Source organism: Taudactylus pleione, unplaced genomic scaffold (assembly GCF_031769625.1).
Source record: "Taudactylus pleione unplaced genomic scaffold, aTauple2 ptg000667l, whole genome shotgun sequence".
In the NCBI taxonomy this organism is placed as follows: Eukaryota; Metazoa; Chordata; class Amphibia; order Anura; family Myobatrachidae; genus Taudactylus; species Taudactylus pleione.
In genome coordinates this window covers 1,253,869-1,276,845 of record NW_028285069.1, presented here as the reverse complement: position 1 = coordinate 1,276,845, position 22,977 = coordinate 1,253,869, and the positions used below count along the sequence as shown (strand labels likewise).

The 22,977-nt window shown below is 47.9% G+C and overlaps 1 protein-coding gene across 1 annotated transcript in view; it reads right to left on the bottom strand.

Moving 5' to 3' along the window:
- The window catches only part of GPR83 (G protein-coupled receptor 83), a 79,937-nt gene that overhangs the window by 37,625 nt on the left and 19,335 nt on the right, over positions 1–22,977 (bottom strand). Inside the window, exons 2-3 of the mRNA XM_088455728.1 lie at positions 4,977–5,102; positions 2,234–2,367 (exon numbers count right to left, since the gene is read on the bottom strand). Of these exons, the coding sequence (XP_088311854.1) occupies positions 2,234–2,367; positions 4,977–5,102 (260 nt within the window). The remainder of the gene's footprint in view (positions 1–2,233; positions 2,368–4,976; positions 5,103–22,977) is intronic.

The window sequence follows — 22,977 nt, the reverse complement described above, 5'->3', positions numbered from 1 at the left end:
CTTCGGGAACGCCTCCGTTTGTGTAGCCACCCCCCCCTCTCTGCCTACAAAACGGGGTGAGCTGTCGATCAACATCGACAGCCGCCCTTTTTGTAGTGAGTCCCAGAGCGAGAGAATTTCTCTCTCGCTCTGGGGCTTGCACATGCACGTGGCGCGCGCCGCGTGCGCAGTACCCCAGCATCGACCCGCTCGCGAGTGGGTCTGAATCAGGCCCTGTGTCCGAGAGTGAAACCAGTCTGTGTCTCCATTACCTTTGGGGTCCCTGCATTATTTACTGTACAGGAGGCCTTTTTTTAAGATTAGATCAATGCCCTCATACTCTACTATTTGCAGTGATTTTGATTTGGGCTTCAGTCATGGGCATATCGATAATGGGTGCAGACTGGTTCCTGGGTCCAGGGGGGGCTCAGCCCTCGCATTCATTCACAATACTTATCTGTTTTATATCATCGGGAACATGGTGCAGGTGCCACATTTCCAGAGATCTATGCATTGGCACTACAGAAATCACCAGGAAGATTGTGCCCACGCCATTTTCCTGGAGACCGCCGCATGCGAATTAGACTCTGGCACAATGCTAGAGTCTATTGGAGACATGTGCTGGCGTGGGAGGGGGGTCATAAAGAGATTGCACACGCCCCTCTGCTTTCAGTGCTATTGTTTAATTCCCCCAAGCTCCAATAAGCTTCTGTCCTTTTGAATCTAAAAAGCTATACTTGGACTAATAGCAGCAGTAATAGTTTATACAGCCGGGTTCTCCCACGGTCGTATTACTGCACATTCCTCACCTTAGGTCACACGTGCGCATTATGAGAGCCGGAAAAGAGACAGAGGGATATAATTAGATCCCTCTTTGCACACCAGGAGTTTCTATTGGAAAGAACTCGCTAGTGCCATGTTCAGACTGAAGGGCCTATTCATCAACACTAAAATAACGTTTTTAAGGACATTTTCCTTAAATAACGTTATTTTGGTATTCATGTAGCCACTTAGCACAGGAGATATCACAGATATCTCCTTGCTAAGTTCCCCTGCGTTAATTTCCACACTCCCCATACATTAGTACATTAGTATGGGGATGTGGAAATTGTGGTATTCATCAAATACCGAAAATTATGAATTTTTGGAATTTGATGCAGTTACTATTCGCCACTGTGAGGTGGCGAATAGCAGAATCGACTTACCTGTATGCGCGTGTGCAGGTCCCCCGACGAGTCCCTCCGGCGCTCTGCTCCGTCCTCAGGCTCCGGAGGCTGGTCTGTCATGTGTGCTCCCCAGCAGAGCACAAGAAAGTTTAGACAAAAAAAAAAAGTCTGCTGGGAAACCAGATGACAGACCAGCAGGACGGAGCCGGAGGCTTCTGCGCGGACAGGTAAGTCGGGGGGGGGGGGGGGGGGGGGGGGGTGAGCAGAGGGGGGGAGGGTGGGGTACACAAACTTAACGCATCTGTAGGCAGTGCTGCGCATGCGCTGGTTTTACAGATGTAACAGCGCATGCGCAGCACTGTTTCCAGATGCGATAAGGTAGTGTAGGCAGGGAAAAGTATCTATTTCCCAAAAAGCTGTCATCGCAAAAATGACAGCTTTTCGGAATAGATACTTTCCACCTATAATTAGGTAGAACTCCATGCGAGTTCTAAACCTAATTATCTCCAGAGAATTTTTAGGTTTAATGAATAGGCCCCAGAGCCTGATATTTAGCACAATCATAACGTCCCCGTACATTGCGCCTGATTCAGAGACGGACGCTAATGCAATTTTCATGCAGATCGAGCGATTGTTTTCCATCGCGCAAGTGTATGCACTGCGTGTGCGCTGCGATGGCATTGCGATCACGCATGCACAGAGGAATCCATCGCCTAGCGAGTGACAGACTGGTAATGGGGAGTGGTCACAAGAACGCAGGCGTGCCTGTTCACTTAAATGCCGTTACATGTACATAAATTAGGCACTGCGATTGCATGCACAGCTCTGCATGTCAGAAGAGCACCCAAGGCTGCGGCAGGTCAGACCTGCTGCAAGGGTAAGATGGCCGCCGATGTGCTTCGATGTTACTGTAGGTATGCGTCGTTGCACGCAGGTAAGAAGGCGGCAGTGGGCATCTTTATGCTCAGGTGATCTTTGCTAACATTACCATATTTTCACAGCTGCGTTGCGTATGAAAACGCAGCTGTGATTGCATTATCGTCCGTCTCTGAATCAGGCCCAATATACTGTATGTTCAGTTCATTTACCTGTATTCAAAGGTGAAGAGTTTTTGATAAATTGCATGTGGTAGGGAGAAACACGTAGCCATTATCCAGATGACAGCAATGTAAGCCACGCCTTTCACAGTGGATATCCGCGGCTTTAGAGGGTGCATGATAACCTGGAAAGAGACAAAACGGACACGTTTACTTTCTGACAGTCAGACGTATGAGGTACTTGAAACGTTATGAGGTACTCATACAAGCGGCACGGCTGGCTGATGTGTGTCGATGTTACCGATGTTTACGCTGTTGCGCGTCGGCGGACGGATATGAGAAGGCAGCAGTGGGCGTCCCTATGCTAGGCAAGGCATACATGTAATGTGATTGCATTAAGGTAAATCTTTGAATAAGGCCCACAGTGTACTAGAGACACTGAGCAGCGGCTGCTGGCATCGGAGCCCTTGTTACACAGATTCAGACTCAGTGGCGCACAGATGTACAAGTGTCGCACATACAATTGATCAGTGTACGCTAGCAAAGTAGTTTGTGCCACTTCCAGTTGTTTTATATATGCAAATGAGATGCACGTTTGAGCGACAAAAGACTCTAGGCCTGGGTCGAGTCGCGTGGGACCAAGCGTGCCGAGAGGGGATATTTGGCGCGACTGAAGCCACAGTGTAAAATTGACACATCTGTATTGGGTATGTTACCATCTCACAACCTGCAGATGGACCATAGTGTTTTTGTTGTCGCTAGAAACTTTTAATTCCTAAAGGGCCAAGGTTATAAACAAGTATTGAGAGAAGTGCCACAGGATGACTAGGAGAGGTTTCTTACTGTAACTATGAGACTGTGCTACGAGACAACAATGCTATCCACTGTGCCACAAAGATGCAGGAAGAGATATGGCTGCTTGGTCTGAACACTATAGTAGCTAGTACAGTTTTGCCTTTTAACCAAGCAAATCGGGAGGCGTATATCCTCTGTAACCGGCATTCATTTAAAGAGATAGGGAACCCTCTGTACCCATCACAAAGTTTATAGTTAGGCACTAGGGATAGGGTTAGGGTTAGGCACTAAGGTGGGAGGATTAGGTTTAGGGTACGTAGAGGGGAAGGTCAGGTTCAGGCACCGGGGAAGGAGGGTTAGGGTAGGGAGAGGGGGGAGGGTTAGGATACCTACCGACAGGTGTAGGTACTGTATCCTAACACTGTCAGGATCCCGCTCCAGTCAGGCCAGGGCTGATCTTTACTATAGCAGCCCATCTCCCTGTCATTGTGCACAGCAACCCAGGCTGCCTGGTGCTGGTTGATAATTTTGGAGGGTAGAGCATAATGTTGTATAATTATTTACTTTGTATTGAATAGAGGCAGGTTTTTAAAGCCAGGATCAGCACTGAGGGCCCAGTTATGTTATCACTGCAAGAACAGTCCTATGGGATAAAATAACTATAGCTGGTCCCTGCTGCTAGAGGTGCCATGAAAAATATTTAGCACTGTCATTTATAGGGACGTGGCTATGGTGTGCTGAGTGGCACGGCCATGTCCCATTATGAATATAAATCTAGTGCTGCTGGAGTGGTAATGACTACAATAACTTAGGGGTGTACTCCTACCTCTGTGTCAAGTCTGGACACAAAGACAGGTTTAGGCATTTTCATCTGCCCCTCCCCGTCCTCTCTGTAGGTAAGTTCCTGAGTGCTGAGGACGAGTGGTACTTGTCTTCAGCATTGGTAATGTACATGCTGAGAACGAATTAGATTCATCCATTCAAGGATTTCAGGTACTTCCAACATTGCAGCAAATAAAATGGGACATTTCATAAACCAATACAATGTGAAGCTGAGCCTTTATTATTATTATTATTATTATTATTATTATTATTATTATTATTACTATTATTATTACTATTATTATCATCATTGTTTGGTTATATAGCCCCACTGTCCAGATGATATTTGTCACATCAGTCCCTGCCCCATTGGAGCTTACAGTCTGAATTCCCTAATACACACATACATTTGGCCAGCAGGCAATTCATTAATTGTCTTTGCAATTTTGGAGAAAACTCGAGTACTCAGAGGTAATGCTGGGTACACGCAAAACGATATGTGTACCCAGCGATGCCACCCTCGAGCCCCCTGCCAACGGGACAACAAATTGGGCGGCCGGTACACACTAGACGATCCAGTGCCCGGCCACCAGATAGGTCGGCCCCTGCCGCATACCGCTGGATAGGTTCGCCAGTCGCATCATCAGATTTAGCTGCATTCAGGTCCGACCTGACCATGCAGCTGATGACCCTGTGGGAGGAGCACACCCCCTAACATAGAGGGTACACACTAGACGATTTTGAGGATTTGTCATTCCGATCCGTCGGAATCGGCCAAATCGCTCAAAAAATTGTCTAGTGTGTACTCGGCATAACCCACATAAACTCTGGGAGAACATACAAACTCCACACTGATTGGGGCCTGGCCTGTCCAATCCCCAGTACTGTGAGGATGCAATGTTAGCCACTGTGCATTCATGCTTGCTGTGTGACTCTCACTGCAGCTTTTGAATAGGATCCATTAGAAAGGAGATGAAAGAATAGACTGAAAAAAAATTACATTTGGCACTAGCAGCAGGGGATAATGTAACCAGTGTGCGGTTATTAGACGGCTGCCTCAGACATGCAAGTTATCGACCTACACATAAGGCTTGATAATAACCTGTACTTGTTCCATAAGGAACCTCACACAGAGCACAGGCTGGATAATATCTAATAATAAACAGTGACATCGTACCTGGTGTCTGTCCACTGCAATTGCTGTAAGGGTCAGAGCAGAGACGTGCAAGGAGCAATACTGGGCAAATCGGCTGACGTGGCACATTCCTTTCCCAAACATCCAGGTGCTGTTCACAAAACGGGCCTGCGGAGAGGTCAGGGAACAACTGTTACTGAAAATGAATGAAGTCTGCTAGTTTTCAGGTGCTTAAGTACATACTATAGGGTTTATTTATCAAGCAGCGAAAATCAGGGAGAAGTGTACCATTGGAGAAGTTGCCCATAGCAACCAATCAGCTTTGAAGAAGTAGCATTTATCAAGTACAGACTATAAAATAATAGGTAGGAGGTGATTGGTTGCTATGGGCAACTTCTCCACTGGTTTACTTCTCCACTCTTTTCAATGCTTAATACATAAACCCCTATATACGGTATAATTCCCCATAAGGGGGAGGGGTATCAAGCCTACTAAAGAGGACAAGTAGAGAAGGTGCCCATGACAACCAACAAGCTATGATTCTATATAACGTAGATGATACTGTAGAAGCTGGATGGTTGCTATGGGCAACTTGTCCACTTGCCCACTGTAGAGGGTTTGATACAATATGACTGCCCAGAGGCACAGAGAGGAGGGGATCGTGGGTATTGATTCCCCCGGCCCAGGCAAGTTGGACGGCCCCGATGGGGGCCCGGGTCAGCTGCTGAGGGGGACAAATGTCCTCTTTGCAGCGAGCACATAATATTTCTTTTCTCAGAGGGTTTTTGGCCACATGCCCTCAGTACACAGGCCCCGTTCAGCTCTCGGTGGCCCTGTGTCTCACCCACAGTCTATTCAGCAACACTAATACTAAAGTGCAGCTTTTCAGGAACATGTTAGAAATAATGATATTTTAATAATTATATGTTATATACAGTAGTGATGATACTTTAAAAAATATGGCACAGCATCTGCCTACATGTTCTCTGCATTTTTTCCTACTCTCCCGTCACATCTGGGAGATTTGTGAATTTCATGTGACTCTCCTGGACGCTCGAAAAATGGGCAAGTGTCCTGGAGGCCTTCCCGGCTGCCCACTGTTGCACACTTCTCGAGGGGTGTCTTGATGACACAATTTACACTGAATCGTGTCTTTGTGGTACTGCCCCCTGCTTTACAATGCCGTTAAACAGTAACACCATTATGGCGCCATGCCCCCATGCACTGCCTGGAGGCAGACAAAAATTTGACAAGTATGGTTCTCTTTGACATTAAAGTTATTTTAAAGAGAAATAAAGTTGTATTTCTTTTTAAAATAATAAGAGATGGCAGACTTATCTTTGTTAACCATTTTTCTTCGAGGTCCATAGGATCCACAGGGATACCATGGGTGGGGGGGGGTAGTTGGAGCGATCCGGGCACCAAACAGTCAAAGCTTTAGCTCCCAGGATGCACCGGTCCTTCTCCACATATACCCAGCCCCCAGCCACAGGCAGACATTTTGTAAACAAGCCTAAGGTTGGAGAAGGAAGAACAGTACACACAAGAAACACTCTCACAGAAGATGAGGGAATCAGTGACTGAGAGGAAAATGCCCAATTAAGCCACGTGCATCAGGGTGGGCACCATGTGGATCCTATGGACCTTGAAGAAAAAGAGTTAACAAAGGTAAGTCTACAATAACTTTTATTTTCTTCTTCAGGGTCCACAGGGATACCATGGGGATGTCCTAAAGCATTTTCCCCTAAGGGTGGGGATGCTCCTGAGCAGAAAGAAGAATCCAGTGCCCAAAGGAAGCATCCTGAGTGGCAAAGGCATAGAACCTGAGAAAGGTGCGGATGGAAGACCACGTGGCTGCCCTGCACTATTGTTCAGCAGAGGTGCCATGTCGAACCGCCCACGAGGTTCCCACAGACTGAGTAGAATGTGCTGTGATCGTGTTTGGAACAGGAAGATAAGCTTGCATGTAAGCCTGAGAGATTGTCATGTGGAGTCAGAGTTTGTCTGTTAGCTGGCCAGCCTCGCTTGTGAAAGCCGTACAACACAAAGAGAGAATCTGATTTCCTAACGGAGTTGCTATGATCCACGTAGGTCCGAAGACCACGAACCACATCCGGGGAGGCTTCACCTGCAGAGAGGTCTGAGGACTGGAAGGCCGGAAACCACAATCTCTTAATTGAAATGAAATCCAGATGCCACTTTAGGAAGGCAACCAGCCCGAGTACGGAGGACAGCTCTGTCCGGATGAAAAATCAAACAGTTGAAGCGACAGGAGAGCGTTGCCAAGTCAGATAGCCTGGGGGCAGTGGAGATAGCAAGGACAAAGAGGGGCCGATTCATCAACACTAAAATAAAAATTTTAAGGACATTTTCCTTAATTACCGTTATTTTAGTATTCATGAAGACACTTAACACAGGAGATATCACTGATATCTACTGGTTAGGTCCGTCTGCGTTAATTTCCATACTCCCCAGAATTACCGCAGCTGTAGGCAGTGCTGCGCATGCGCTGGTTTTACGGATGTAACGGCACATGCGCAGCACTGATTACAGCTGCGGTAATGTAGAGCACTCAGGGAAAAGTATCTATTTCCCGAAAAGCTGTCATCGCAAAAATAACAGCTTTTCGGAATAAATACTTATGGAGAGGAGGAATGATGAATTCCGTAATTAGGTAGAAGTCCATGCGAGTTGTAAACCTAATTACCTCCAGAGAATTTTATGTGTTAATGAATAGGCCCCAGAGCGTCTTCGCTGTCAGCCTGTTACATGTGCCGCTGCGGCTCTCTATCGCTTCCTAGCTACCTGGACTCTGGTTGCTACGTGCAGCTACTCAACTTTTGGGATGTCTCACCTGACTGTTCTGTCTCCGCCTCCCTGCGATGATTGGATCTCCTTCCTTTTTTACCTCTGCTGGTTCTCTGATCTGATGCTGGCTGTAGCGTTTGTTTGTGGTTTCCGGTTCTAGTGAGTTGTTCATCCTTCTGTGTTCAAGCTCCTTGTGCTCAGTGTCTGTACTCCTTGCAAGTCACATCTAAGCAGTGGCTGCCGCTTCCCAGTGTATGTGTGATTTACCTGCAAGTCATCAGAGCAGAGCAGTGCCTGCCACACCTCAGTGTTTGTGTATCCCCTGCAAGTACTTTATCGCAGTGTCAGCTGCACTTCAGTTCTGTGTGAACTTTTATTCATTCCAGCAGTCTCAACAGCTTCTCTGTGTCTGTGTGGCCAATCAGCTAAATAACACCCAGCTGTCTGCACTGCAATTCAGTGTATATGTGCACTATCTGCTATTTACAACTCCTCAGTTTCAGTTGCAATTCATTGTCTATATATACAAGCAAGCAATAAACATTTACAGCAGTTTCTGATATACCTCAGTGCATACCAGCTTTCAAGGCTGCAACTAGCCTAGTGCATACCAGCTCTCAAGGCTGCAAGTAGCCAAGTGCATACTAGCTCTCAAGGCTGCAACAAGCCAAGTGCATACCAGCTCTCAAGGCTGCAACTAGCCAAGTGCATACCATCTCTCAAGGCTGCAACTAGCCAAGTGCATACCATCTCTCAAGGCTGCAACTAGCCAAGTGCATACCATCTCTCAAGGCTGCCACTAGCCAAGTGCATATCAGCTCTAAAGGCTGCCACCCACCAAGTGTTATCAGTCCTCAAGGCTGCAACCCGCAAAGTATTTATCAATCTTCAAGGCTGCAACTGCCAAGTACATATCAGCCCTCAAGGCCACATTTCTGTTAGGAGCCTTCTTATCCTCACTACTCCTTATCAATCGACTCATTATCAATTGATTCTTCAAGTATCTTTTATCAATCGACTCTTAATCAACTGACTCTCTTTAACTCCATAATCAATCGATTCACTGTATATTATGAGCTTCATTTCCTGGTTATGGTTCAACTATGAATCTGCCCTGAGATTCATAACACAGCCACTTGAAGTCTAAGGAGTCCAGAGGTTCAAACGGAGGAGCCTGTAGAGCCCAGAGAACCAAGGACAAATCCCATGGATCCACTGGAGGGATAAAAGGAGGTTAAACGTGGAGAACACCCTGAAGGAATGCTCTAACATCAGGCAAGGAAGCGATCCTTCGCTGGAACCAGATTGATAGAGCAGAAACCTGAACTCTAAGGGAGGCCAGGCGGAGGCCGAAGGTCTAACCCAGCCTGGAGAAAGGCAAGCACCCGGGAAACCCTAAAACCCTTAGGGTCATAGCCTTTAGGGGAGCACCATTGAAAGTCAGAGTGGCAAACTCTGTAATAGATGCAGGCTGACAAAGGCTTACGTGCCCTGAGCATTGTCTGAACCACAGAGCTAGTGAAACCTTTGGCTCTTAAGAGGGATCACTCAAGAGCCATGCCATCAAAGACAGAGGAGGTAGGTCTGATGCAGGCAAGGATGCTGTGATAATAGATCTGTCCGTAGAGGAAGTGGAAAAGGAGTGTCTATGGAGAGACTCTGTAGGTCGGTGAACCAGTGGTGCCTGGTACAGGCTGGAGCTATCAGTAAAACCATGTTGCCTTCTTGCTTGCAATTTTCGGAGAGCCCTCGAGAGGAGGGGAATCGTAGGAAAGAGGTATGCAAGATTGAAGTTCCACCGTACTGCCAAATCATCCACGAAGGTGGATGAGGGGTCTCTGGTCCTGGACCTGTACCTGTGGACCTTGTGATTGTGATATGAGGCCATGAGGTCTACATCTGTTAGGCCCTATTTGTCCACCAGGAGTTGAAATACCTTTGGATGGAGAGCCCATTATCTGGCATGTACATCCTGATGGCTTAGGAAGTCTGCTGGCAGAAAGATCCTTTGTATTCGAGAATCCAGAAGTGCCCCCAGATGTACCATCTGCTGTGTCGGAGAGAGAGAGGACTTTTTCCAATTGACAAGCCAGCCGTGTGTTTGTAGGCAGTCCACGGTCAGCTGGAGATGACTTTGCAACACAGGCGGTGAATATGCCAAGATTAAGAGGTTGTCTAGGTATGGCAGCATTCTGACTCCCTGGTGCCTGAGGTGGGCTGCCATAACTGCCATTATTTTGGTAAAGACCAGAGGGGCTGTTGACAGACCAAAGGACAACACCTGAAACTAGTAATGTTGCTGCAGGACAGCAAACCATAGGAATCTGCAACCTGCATCCTGAATATCCAGAGGAACCATGAAATCCCCAGGCTCCAATGCCAGGACAATTGATATTGTTTGAATCGTAGAGTTTCCCTGTGGAATTTGGGCATGGATAAATTTGTTGAGGGATTTGAGATTCAGAATTGGCCAATGAGACCCGTTTGGGTTCTGAACCAGAAAAAGAGTGGTATAAAACCCAGTTCCTATGCTGAGCCGAATAACCTGGTATTATCACACCTGAATGTAGCAGGGAGTGAATGGCATCCTGGAGGGCCAGGGCCTTGATGGGGTCTGAAGGGGGACCTGTACAAAAAAAATAGCTGGGGAGGATGCCTCAGGAAGGTGAGGGTGTACCCTTGAGAGACCACTTCTCGGACCAAGGCATCTGTTGATGTTTGATGCCAACAGTCGGCCTCTCACCCTGGGATCCCCCAGGAGGAGGTCTGCCCCATCAGGCAGAGGGTTTGTCATCGGAAGCTGGACATCTGGCCGACCAAGACTGCTTGGATCGCGGCTTGGTGGTCCTGTGAGAACTAGGCTGCCTGGGAAAGGACTGTCATTTTGCCATACCCTGGGGGCAAAAGGACCAAAAGGAGGACGGCCTAGGCTTAGGGGCAGCTGCTGATGGTAGAAAGGCATATTTTGATGCTGCCATGGTAGCCATGATTTTGTCCAACTCTGCACCAAACAGCCTTCTTGGATTCCGTGTCCGCTTTCCAGGACCGTAGCCAAAGGACCCGGCGGGCAACTACCAAGGTCGCAGATGCTTTAGAGACAAGGTGTCCAGTATGCAAAGCAGCTTCTCCCAAATAAGAGGCCGCTTCCTGAATATGGGAGATGTAAGCCAGTTGCTCCCTGGTAGCATCTGATAGCAAGCTCTCTTCTAGTGCCTATGTCCATCCTTCAATAGCCTTAGTTACCCAGGCTGCAGCCATAGCCGACCTAGTAATAGCGCCAGAAAGCGAGTAGACTGACTTGAGACAAGTTTCCAGTTTTCTATCCATGGCATCCTTAAGGGAAGATATAGGTAAAGGCAGCATAGAGCTTCTGACTAAGCATGCCACATGCGAATCAACAGCAGGAGGGACTCCCACTTAGTACACTCACCAGGTGGGAAAGGATAAAAAGACACTAGTCTTTTTGGAATCTGGAACTGTTTGCCTGGAGTACCCACTGCTTCCCCCATGAGCTCAGTGAGCTATTCTGATTAAGGGAATTCAGCCTTAACCACCTTTTGGCATTTAAACACCAAGGTTTTAGGCTTAGGGGACGATTACTCATCCTCTGTGTTCAGGATCGATTTAACCGCCCTCACTAGAGAAGGGACATCCACTGTCGAATTACAGTCCTCCTCACCCGAGGGGAGAAACGTCTGCATCATCTGCCTCCTCAGATGATGCCTCAGAATCTGAAAGCAGAGTGGACTGGGAGGTTGATACAGTCCACCTATGTGATTTGGCGGCTAATGGTCTGTCCGCCTGTAACATTTACTGATAGGTGGCAGATGTTTGAGCCATAGGGGTCTATTTACTAAGCAGTGTTATGAGACAGAGTGAAAAGTGATAAGTCTGTGATAAGGTGCCAGCCAATCAGCTCCCAACTGTCATCTCACAGGCTGTGTTTGAAAAATGACAGTGATGGCTAGCACCTTATCACTTCCTTATCACTTTTCACTCTGTCTCATAACACTGCTTAGTAAATAGACCCCATATTCTGAACTGTGTGGGCAAAAACATCCATCCAAGGAAGACAGACATAGTAGGCTGTAACAGCTGTGTGTACCACATGGTTGGAGCTAGCATGGGGGCTGATAAACGGTCCACTAACTGCGTCATAATCTGGGATAAGGCGGACACCCAAGGTGGCTCATGGACAGGAGCTGGAGAGGTGGTACATCACAAATAGCACACAGACCGTCCTGCACAGAATCCTGAGGGGACAAGTCCGCTAAACAGGATTTTCATGTAACCAGCAGCCTCCTGTTTACCCTTGCCTTTAGAAGACATAGGCCCTCATTCAGAGCCACTCGTAAGCGGCAGTACGCTCGTTCCGAGCGATGTTCGCACATCTGCGCATGCGTACGGTTTTTAGTACGCATGCGCGAACCAGTCAGTGCGGCCGAAAAACGTTTGTTCGCTATATAGCGAGGGCCTGCTATTTTGAGTGACAGAATGAGGCGTATGTGGGTGGTAACAGGGGAAGGTGCTTGAAAACGGGGAGTGGAGATCAGAACGCAGGCGTGCTTAAAGGTCAAAACGGGCGTTTTAAGGGAGTGCATAATTATTACAGCAGCGTCATTGACCACGTCACTTGTTTTTTTTTTAACTCAGAACTGCTCGCAAAATAGCGGTTGAAAAAACCAACCACAAGAATAGCGAGCAGTTCATACGCTGTTCGATGTACTCGATTAATCTAATAAATAGCGGACATGACGTATGATGCGAGCGGCCAGGGAGCGTTTTTATCAAATAAACAAGCGTATGTTTTGCTCGCTCGTTCAGACATGGAGGCGGCAACAGACCGCAAAGAGCGTACGGTTCATTTGAATAGCCACCCCCTTTTTCTGAACGAGCGAGCGCTAATTGCGAGTGGCTCTGAATGAGGGCCATAGTAAATAGCCAGCAAGTAACACACAATAAGTGTAAAGCTAATACAGGTTGAGTCTCCCATATCCAAAATGCTTGGGACAAGGGGTAATTTGGATAATGGAATATTCCGTATTTTGGAATAATTGCATATCATAATGAAATATCTTGGGGATGGGACCCCAATATACACACAGAATGCGTGTATGTGTTATATACACCTTATACACACAGCCTGCAGGTCATTTTATACAATATTTTCAATACTTTTGTGGCTCAAGCAAAGTTTGTGTACAGAAATGAAATTCATTTATGTTTCATATACACCTTATACACACAGCCTGAAGGTAATTTTATACAATATTTTTAATAATTTGTGCCTTAGACAAAGTTTGTGTACATTGAACCATCAAAAAAATCAAAGGTTTCATTATCTCAGTCATGCCAAAATTATTCTGTATTTCGGAATATTTGGTTACGGAAGACACAACCTGTAATGCAATGTGACACCCTTCACAAATAAGGTAAATGTGAAGTACTAATGAAGCCCTACACACCCGGTAGTTGAGGGTTAAGAAAGAGCAGCAGGGATAGATATAACTGACAGTCAGAAAGTTTAAGGCAGTATATTACACAGTAGAGCTAGCACAAGTCACATACAATGCATGTAAATAAATATACTTGCAATGGTCATTTAATCAACTACTCAAACCTCAATAGGCTGTTAGGATTGAGCGCTGTATAACCTGGCTTCAGGGAGCAGTATACAGGGAGATTGGACCCGAATCTCCTGAGATCTGTTGCTTCAGCAATGCCTCGAGCAATGGTTGTTGAGCATCTCATATAGGGAGGAGGGTGAGGAGGAGGAGTTCAGCGGCAGAAAATCTCTGGTGAGGGATCGCACCCTGGGCTGGGGGAGGGGCTGCCGGGGGAGAGCTTACCTCTCCACTGCTGTATCAACTGCCGGGTGCCCTGGCCTGTTCAATGATCCCCGACGCCAGACTGAACTGCCTCGGTGGTCTAGTGGGGGTGCGGACGAACCAGACGTCCCACTACAGCACCATCCGGCTGGTCTCCACAACCGGAGGTAAGGACTGCATAAACACGCGAATCTCCGCAAGCAGGGAATCGCCTTACCTGTTTTCCCCGTTTGTCCAGCTGCAGCCCTGGGTTCCAATGGAGCGGCTAGCCTAGCCCCACTGGCGCCCGCTGTAATCACCGGACCGTAATCACTGGGAAGTTGGAGCAGTAGCGCAGGCACCCATTAAGATGCCTCGCTACTTGCTCTGTTGAAAAAATAAATGATAAAAGTAAAGCTTGGGGCTGCTAACTGCAGTCCCCCTGTCTACAAGGTGCGACGTCCCTGCCGGCACCAAACTAAAAACTGTCTGCCTTTGGCTGGGGGCAGGGTATATGTGGAGGAGGACTGGTGCATCCTGGGAGCTAAATCTTTGACTGTTTGATGTCTGGACCGCTCCAACCACACACACCCACTATGGTATCCCTGTGGATCCTATGGACCCTGAAGAAGATAAAAGCGTTTCCACGTGACTTGCGCTGTGTTTTGTGTGTTTTCCTTCGTAAAGTCATTGCAGTGGGCAGGACTGGGCTGCGAGCTCTTTATGCCCAGGAATACTTTAAATGACATTTTTCTGCTACATTTTGCCCATAGTCAAACTATTTATTTTAAAAACAATGCTGCCTTTAGGAATACTTTGTTTTCCACCTCAGAAGAATGTTGCCTGTTGCATTTTATGAAGGGAAAGTATTATAATTGAAGTCAGTGGGGAGAAAACTATCACTTAAGTCCCTTTGCAAGGTAGTCAATGGAGCAATTGGGCATGTAGCTAGACAAATAATTTCCATTTTATGCCCAGGGTTCTTTATTCTGGTTACAATATAAGTGGCACTAGGTGGTGGGAAGGTTGGTGACTACACCCAGCGGGAGATCAGCAGACAGCTCAGATGGATCAGTGATAGTAGTGATTGGCCATTCACGGGTCTACAATGGAGTCAGTGGTAATTTGTTGTTGTCACATTAAAGCACATTTATGTTCTGTCAGTCTGAGAATAACCTTTTGTGCACGTAAACAGCATGGCACTGATGTACAGCAGGACCACACTTGCCAACTCTCCCTGATTGTCAGGGAGATTCCCTGAAGTAGCAGCAGTCACCCTGGGCAAGGGTAGAAATGCGGTTAAACACCGAAAATGGGGGTTTGACCGTATTTCTCATATGCTCCAAGCCCCGAAATGTGATGCACTCCAGTCAGGGGTGTAACTAGGTTATTTGGAGCCCAGGGCAAATTTGAAAAGGGAGCCCCCCCCCCTCCCCAATGTGCAAAAAAAATGGGCGTGGTCACTTAAAAATGGGGCGTGTCAACATGACACACCCCTTTATTTTCACACTGAACATTCCTATCCATATGCATCTTAACCCCAGTAGTACCCTTATACAGTACCCCCAGTATGCAGTTGTGGTCCCTCTTATGCAGGCTTCAATTAGTTCCCCTTACTCAGTACCCCCAGTAGTGGCCCCCCAAATGCAGTGCCCCATGTAGTGTTCCCCATTATGCAGTACCCCTAGTAGCAGTCCCCACAATGCTTTGCGCCCAGTAGCGGTATCCCCTTATGCAGTGCCCTTTATATGTTGCCCCCAGTAGTAGCCCCCTTTATATAGTGCCCCCAGCAGTAGTCCCCCCATGCAGTTTTCCCAGTAGTGGTCCCCTTATGCAGGCAACCAGTAGTGATCCCCCCTATCCAGTGCCCCCTGTAGTGGCCCTTCCTATTATTGCCCCCAGTAGTGGTCCCTCGAGTGCAGTGCCTCTAGTAGTAGGCCCCTTTTATAATGCCCCCAGTGGTAGCATCCCCCCAAGTAGTAGTCCCTAGTAGAGGTTCCCCCTCCCGATTAAGTTCCCCCCCCAGTAGAGGTCCCCCCCCAGTAGAGGTCCTCCCAATAATGGTGCCCCCAGAAGTAGCCACCCCTCCCCCGTTGTGCCCCCAGTAGAGGTCCCCCCAGTAGTAGCCACCCCCCTCCCCCGTTGTGCCCCCAGTAGTGCAGATAGGTTAAAAAATATATATATATAAAAATATACTTACCTGAATCCACGCTGCTGCTGCTCTGGTCCGCGACGCCGCTCCCGCCGCCCGCCAGTCCTCCCGGGCTGGTGCGCTCAGCATTATGGGACAGACGTCATGACGTCTGTCCCATTACCCACTGCAGGAGCCGGACGGAAGTCCTGCTCTTGCAGTGGGTGCTGCAGCAGTCAATGAGAGTCTATCTGACTCTCATTGGCTGCTGTTTAACACACGCATCGCTGCCAGCGCTGGCGGCGATGCGTGCGTTATGCACAGCCTGAGCCCGCCTCCTGGCGCTATTGGGCAAGCGCTCAGGGGGAGGGAGCGGGCTCAGGTGTGCAGCACAGGACCGGCGCTGGAAGCCTAGCGCCGGTCCTGTGTAAATGTGTAGCGCTGACCGCACTCATTGCGGTCGGCGCTACACTGGCTAACTAGGGCGGGCCGGTACCGTGGCTGGCGGCGCCCCCCCACGCCGCCGGTCCAACGGCGCCCAGGGCACACACCCCGCTCGCCCTGCCCTAGTTACGCCACTGACTCCAGTGCTTGGTTGCGGATAGCGTTACCCTATAGAAGCTTATGGGCTTCTATTCAGAGAGTGATGTGAGAGGGATCCAATCAGATTCCTCCCATCACCCTCTGCAGCGTGTACATCCTTCTGCGCATGCACTGAAGGACGCCAGGGGGGCTTCTAGGGCATAGACCCGGAAATCCCTCATTCACAAAGGGCTGCTCTTTCCGAGAGAGCGGTCCTCTGCGCTTTCCTACATGCATACCGGCGTTAGCAATGTATCGCATCCCAAATGCCTTGCGTCATGCATCCCGCCCCCTGACTCCCTGAAGAGCCTAGCAATCTACCTGATTGCACCTTGCCCCCATTATGAAGCTGATTATATATATATATATATATATATATATATATATATACGGTATATATATATATATATATAAAAGAGATATATACATTCAAATGGGATCATTAGTATCATTTCCCTGCATTGGTTATAGGGCACAATGATCCCTATGGCTACATGCATTTTGTGAAAATTGTCAGTGTGTTTTTATCAACAAAAAAATTATCTTAATAACTGCTTTGGGGTTCATATGTATTTGGATGCAAATCAATTATATGACACGTCTCTCAGATGTACTGTAGCAGTACATTTCCATGCTTTCACAATCTCCCTGAAATACTTTTTCAAAAGTATGTAAGAATGAGCAGGACACATATGCCATAAAAATATAAGCACTAAGAAGCCGCATGTAAAATGTGCATATTATTTATACCCATATTTATCTGAAGATGCATCCTGATCTGTGCCAGTAATATATATGTAACAGAAATGCACCAGAATTATACCAGGCACACTTACACCCAGATACAGCCACAGCCAAACAGGTTTTATACACAAGAACATTTTTTTAAACATTTGATTTGACAGCAAAAAATCCAATTTAAATTAAAATAAAACTGTATAATAAAGCAGATAAAATATTCCATCTCACATATTGAAAGTAGCAAAAAAAAGAATGTTCAAACTAGGGGTGTGCACCAGCCACTTTTCGTGTTTTGGTTTTGGATCTGGATCTTTCTTCATGTTTTGGATCTGGATTGGTTTTGCCAAAACCACCCTTCCATGTTTTGGGTTCTGGGTTTTATGTTTTGGATCTGTATTATTTTGAAAAAAAGCATAAAACAGATAAAATCACAGAATTTGTGGGTTTTTCTGCTCCTATGCTATTATTAACCTCAATAACCTTAATTTCCACTCATTTCCAGTCTATTCTGAAAACCTCACACCTCACAATAGTGTTTTTATGTCCAAAAGATTGCACCAAGGTAGCTGGATGACTATGCTAAGCGACACGAGTGGGCAGCACAAACACGTGGCCCATCTAGGAGTGACACTACAGTGGCAGACAGGATGGCAGTTTGAAAAACTAGGCCCCAAACAGTACATAATGCAAAGAATAAAAAGAGGTGCAAGATGGAATTGTCCTTGGGCCCTCCCACCCACCCTTATGTTGTATAAACAGGACATGCACACTTTAACAAACCAATCATTTCAGCGCCAGGGTCTGCCAGACGACTGTTGCTGAAATGATTGGTTCGTTTGGGCCCCCACAAAACAAGCTGGCAATTAATCTATCCCTGCACAAACTGGCTCCACGGAGGCAAGATGTCGTCCTCATCCTCCTCATCCACCGATTCCTCACCCTCTTCAGTGTTGTGTACATCCTCATCCTCACAGAGTATTAATTTGTCCCCGCTGGAATCCACCACCACAGGTCCCTCTGTACGTTCTGGAGGCTGGTCTCCCTGGAAGAGTTGATAATTCATTTTTATGAACATCATCTTCTCCACATTTTGTGGAAGCAACCTCCTACGCCTTTCGCTGACAAGGTTCCCGGCTGCACTAAACACTCTTTCGGAGTACACACTGGAGGGTTTGTACAGAGGCCTCCAAATTGCCTCTTTTTCCTGCCAGTACAGGTACGGACTGTCTGACATGCCTACTTGGATGCTGTCACCGATGTAATCCTCCACCATTCTGTCAATGGTGACAGTATCATATGCAGTGACAGTAGACATGTCAGAAATTGTTGCCAGGTCCTTCAGTCCGGACCAGATGTCCAAACTTGGTCCTGTCTGCCCTGCATCACCGCCAGCGGGTTGCTTAGGATACCTAAGTTTTTTTTCTGGCAGCCCCAGTTGCGGGAGAAAATGAAGAAGGAGCTGTTGACGTGTCACGTTTCCGCTTCAGCTGACAGTGTTTTCACCAGCAGGTCTTTGCACCTCTGCAGGCTTGTGTCGGCTGGAAAGAGAGACACCACATAGGCTTTAAACCTAGGATTGAGCACGGTGGCCAAAATGTAGTGGTCTGATTTCAACAGATTGACCACCCTGGAATCCTGGCAAAGCGAATGAAGGGCTGCATCCACAAGTCCCACATGCCGAGCGGAATCGCTCCATCTTAGCTCCTCCTTCACTTTCTCCAGCTGCTTCTGCAAAAACCTGATGAGGGGAATGACCTGACTCAAGCTGGCAGTGTCTGAACGGACTTCACATGTGGCAAGTTCGAAGGGCTGGAGAACCTTGCACAACATGGAAATCATTCTCCACTGCGCTTGAGTCAGGTGCATACCCCCTCCTTTGCCTATGTCATAGGTGGATGTATAGGCTTAAATGGCCTTTTGTTACTCCTCCATCCTCTGAAGCATATAGAGGGTTGAGTTCCACCGCGTCACAACCTCTTGCTTCAGGTGATGGTGGGGCAGGTTCAAGAGTGTTTGCTGGTGCTCCAGTCTTCGGCACGCAGTCGCTGAATGGCGAAAGTGGGCAGAATTTTTTTGGCCCACCCAAAGCGTCTCCTGCACGCCCCTATCGCTTTTCAGAAAATTCTGCACCACCAAGTTTATTGTGTGAGCAAAACATGGGGACGTGCTGGAATTTACCCAGATGTAATGCCCGCACAATATTGGTGGCGTTGTCAGATATCACAAATCCCCAGGAGAGTCTAAGTGGGGTAAGCCACTGGGCGATGATTTCCCTCAGTTTCTCTAAGAGGTAGTCGGCGGTGTGCCTCTTACTGAAACCGGTGATACACAGCGTAGCCTGCCTTGGAACGAGCTGGCGTTTCTGAGATGCTGCTACTGGTGACGCTGCTGTTGTTGCTGCATAAGGTGATACATCTACCCAGTGGGCTGTCACAGTCATATAGTCCTTAGTCTGCCCTGTTCCACTTGTCCACATGTCCATGGTTAAGTGGACATTGGGTACAACCGCATTTTTCAGGACACTGAGGACACTTTTTCTGACGTTTCTGTACAGTCTCGGTATCGCCTGCCTAGTGAAGTGGAATCTAGACGGGATTTGGAACCGGGGACACACTACTTCCATCAATTGTCTAAATCCCATTGCACTAATGGCGGATACCGGACGCACATCTAACACCAACATAGCAGTCAAGGCCTCAGTTATACGTTTTGCTTCAGGATGACTGCTGTCGTACTTCATCCTCCTCGCTAAGGACTGTTGGAGGGTCAGTTGTTTAGTAAAAGTAGTGGTGTTCCTACTTCCTCTCTGGGATGATGAACGACTCCCAGCAGCAGCAACAGCAGCAGCGGCAGCAGTAGGCGTAGCAATGCAGGATCCTCCGGAGGAATCCCGGATAGGAGAGTCAGTCATGCCAGTGACATGGCCTGCAGGACTACTTCTGATCCTGACTAAGGAGGAAATTGACGAGGAGGGAGTTGACGGTGTGGTTTAAAGGCGCTTGGATACAACAGGACAACGGGATTTAGGTGTCCCTGGACTGCTTACGGTCTTAGCCAAAGTTTCTGAACTTGACAGTAACTTTTTATGAACACGCTGCAGGTGCCATATAAGGGAGGATGTTGCTAGGTGGTTAACCTCCCTACCCCTACTTATTTCACCTTTACATATGGTACATATGGCAAGACAGTTGTCCGGATTTGGATAGAAATATTGCCAGACCAAAGAGGTGGATTGTTTGGTCTTCTGCCCAGGCATGACCGTGATGGGATTTTGCATCCCACGGACAACAACTGTCTCCCCCGGAGCCTGATTTAAACAAACCACATCACCATCAGAATCCTCCTCGCCAACTTCCTCCTCAGCGCCAGCTACACCAGTATCCTCATCCTGTTGTACTTCAACAGTGACATCTTCAATTTGCATATCAGCAAGTGGACTGTGGGTGCTCCTTTCAGCACTTGCAGGGGGCGTGCAAATGGTGGAAAGAGCCACCTCTTCCCGTCCAGTGCTGGGAAGGTCAGGCATCGCAACCGCCACCACACTTGGACTCTCCTTGGTGATTTGTGATATCTTCTTAGAACGTTTGTTCCGAGAGACGTTCGCACATCTGCGCATGCGTATGGGTTATAATGCGCATGCGCCAACCAGTCAGTGCGGTCAGAAATCGTGTGCTCGCAAAATAGCGAATGCCTGCTAATATGAGTGACAGGATGAGGCATTTGTGGGTGGTAACAGGGGAAGGTGCATGAAAACGGGGAGTGGAGATCCGAACGCAGGCGTGCCAAACGGTCAAAACGGGCGTTTTATGGGAGTGCATAATTAACAAAGCAGCGTCATCGACCACGTCACTTGGTTGTCTTTTAGCCTGAACTACTCGCATGATTGCGGTAGGAAAATGCTACCACAAGAATAGCGAGCAGTTCATACGCCGTTCTATGTACTCGATTAATCTAATAAATAGCAGAGATGACGTATCATGCGAGCGGCCAGGAGGCGTTTTTTAAAAATAGCGAGCGCATGTTTTGTTCGCTCATTCAGACATAGAGGCATCAACAGACCGCAAAGAGCGAGCGCTTAATTTAAATAGCCAGCCCCTTTTTCAGAATGACCGTTCGCAAATAGCGTCCGTCTATGAATCAGGCCCACAATTCACAAACACAAAAAAAATATATATTTTTTTTTTTTGGAGTGCACTTTGGGGATTACAGCACCCTTTAACGGTCAAGCCAGCCGGCCCTTTACTTATGACACAGGCACACACTTGGCGCTACTTTGTTGATGCACGTGCGGCTACTGCGCACGCAATTCACAAACACAAAAAAATATATATTTTTTTTTTTTGGAGTGCATTTGGGGGTTACAGCTCCCTTTAATGGTCAAGCCAGCCGGCCCTTTACCTATAACACAGGCGCACGCTTGGCGCTACTTTGTTGATGCACGTGCGGCTACTCGCACACAATTCACAAACACAAAAAATATATTTTTTTATTTTTTTTGGAGTGCACTTTGGGGGTTACAGCACCCTTTAACGGTCAAGCCAGCTGGCCCTTTACCTATGACACAGGCGCACGCTTGGCGCTACTTTGTTGATGCACGTGCGGCTACTGCGCACACAATTCACAAACACAAAAAAATATATTTTTTTATTTTTTTTGGAGTGCACTTTGGGGGTTACAGCACCCTTTAACGGACAAGCCCGCCGACCCTTTACTTATGGGACACAGGCGCACGCTTGTCGCTGCTCCTTTGTTGATGCACGTGCATCCACAGTGCACACAATTCACAAACACAGAAAATATTTTTTTATTTGGTTTGGAGTGCACTTTGGGGGTTACAGCACCCTTTAACGGTCAAGCCAGCCGGCCCTTTACTTATGACACAGGCGCACGCTTGCCGCTACTTTGTTGATGCACGTGCGGCTACTGCGCACACAATTCACAAACGCAGAAAAAATATTGATTTTTTTTGCACTTGGGGGGAGCACCCCTGATGGACAGAGCACCCCCTGGACAACACTACAGGACCCCTTTAGGACTGGGACACTGCACAGGACTTTGGACAACAGCCCCTATGGACAACTGACTGCACAACACACTCCAGCCATCCCCTATGGACTTTGGAGGAGTGGACACAGCCCCTATGGACAACAGCAGCACAGCACAACACAGCCAGCCCCTATGGACTTTGGAGGAGTGGATACAGCCCATATGGACAACAGCAGCACAGCGCAGCACAACACTACTCTGCACTACACTACACTACACAGCCCAGCCAGCCCTAACTCCCACCCTCCCTCTTCACTGTCCACAGCCGAGTGAGAAAATGGCGCCGACGCGGGTACCTTATATAGAATCCACGACCCGCGAGACCCAGAAGGTGGGATGATGACGTTTTGCCTCGATTTCAGATCCGAGTCAGGCGGGAAAAGTCGAGCCTGACTCGAATCTGCCTCGGATCGGGGGGGGTTCGGGGGGGTTCGGATTTCAGAAATCCGAACCCGCTCACCCCTAGTTCAAAGCAAATAATATAGGTATTTTCAATGAAAGCACCAATAAGCTTCAGAGCTGAATTTGCATGTAGCCAAACTAGCTAGTGATGGGGCATCAGCTTTTGTATATACACCAGCCTTCAGGCCCCAGCAATTCATAGCGATACCAACAGGCGGAAAGGGTATGAAATCCCGGCAGCTGTTTAGCCGCCAGTACAAACCCCAACTTCAGAAGCCCGACAGGACAAGATAAAGACTAGGCTGGTAAGTACCCTAACCCTCCTTTAGTGGTGCCTAACCCTAAGACTCCCAGGATGGTGCCTAACCCTAAGTCCCCCCCCCGAGGGTGCCTATATCTTACCCTTCCTGCACACTAAACCTAACCCTCTCGGGGGGTTGCCTAACCCTAACTCCCCCTCCCCCCTAGCCTAACCCTCCCCGGGGAGTGCCTAACCCTAAGTTCCCCTGGGAGTCCCTAAATCTAA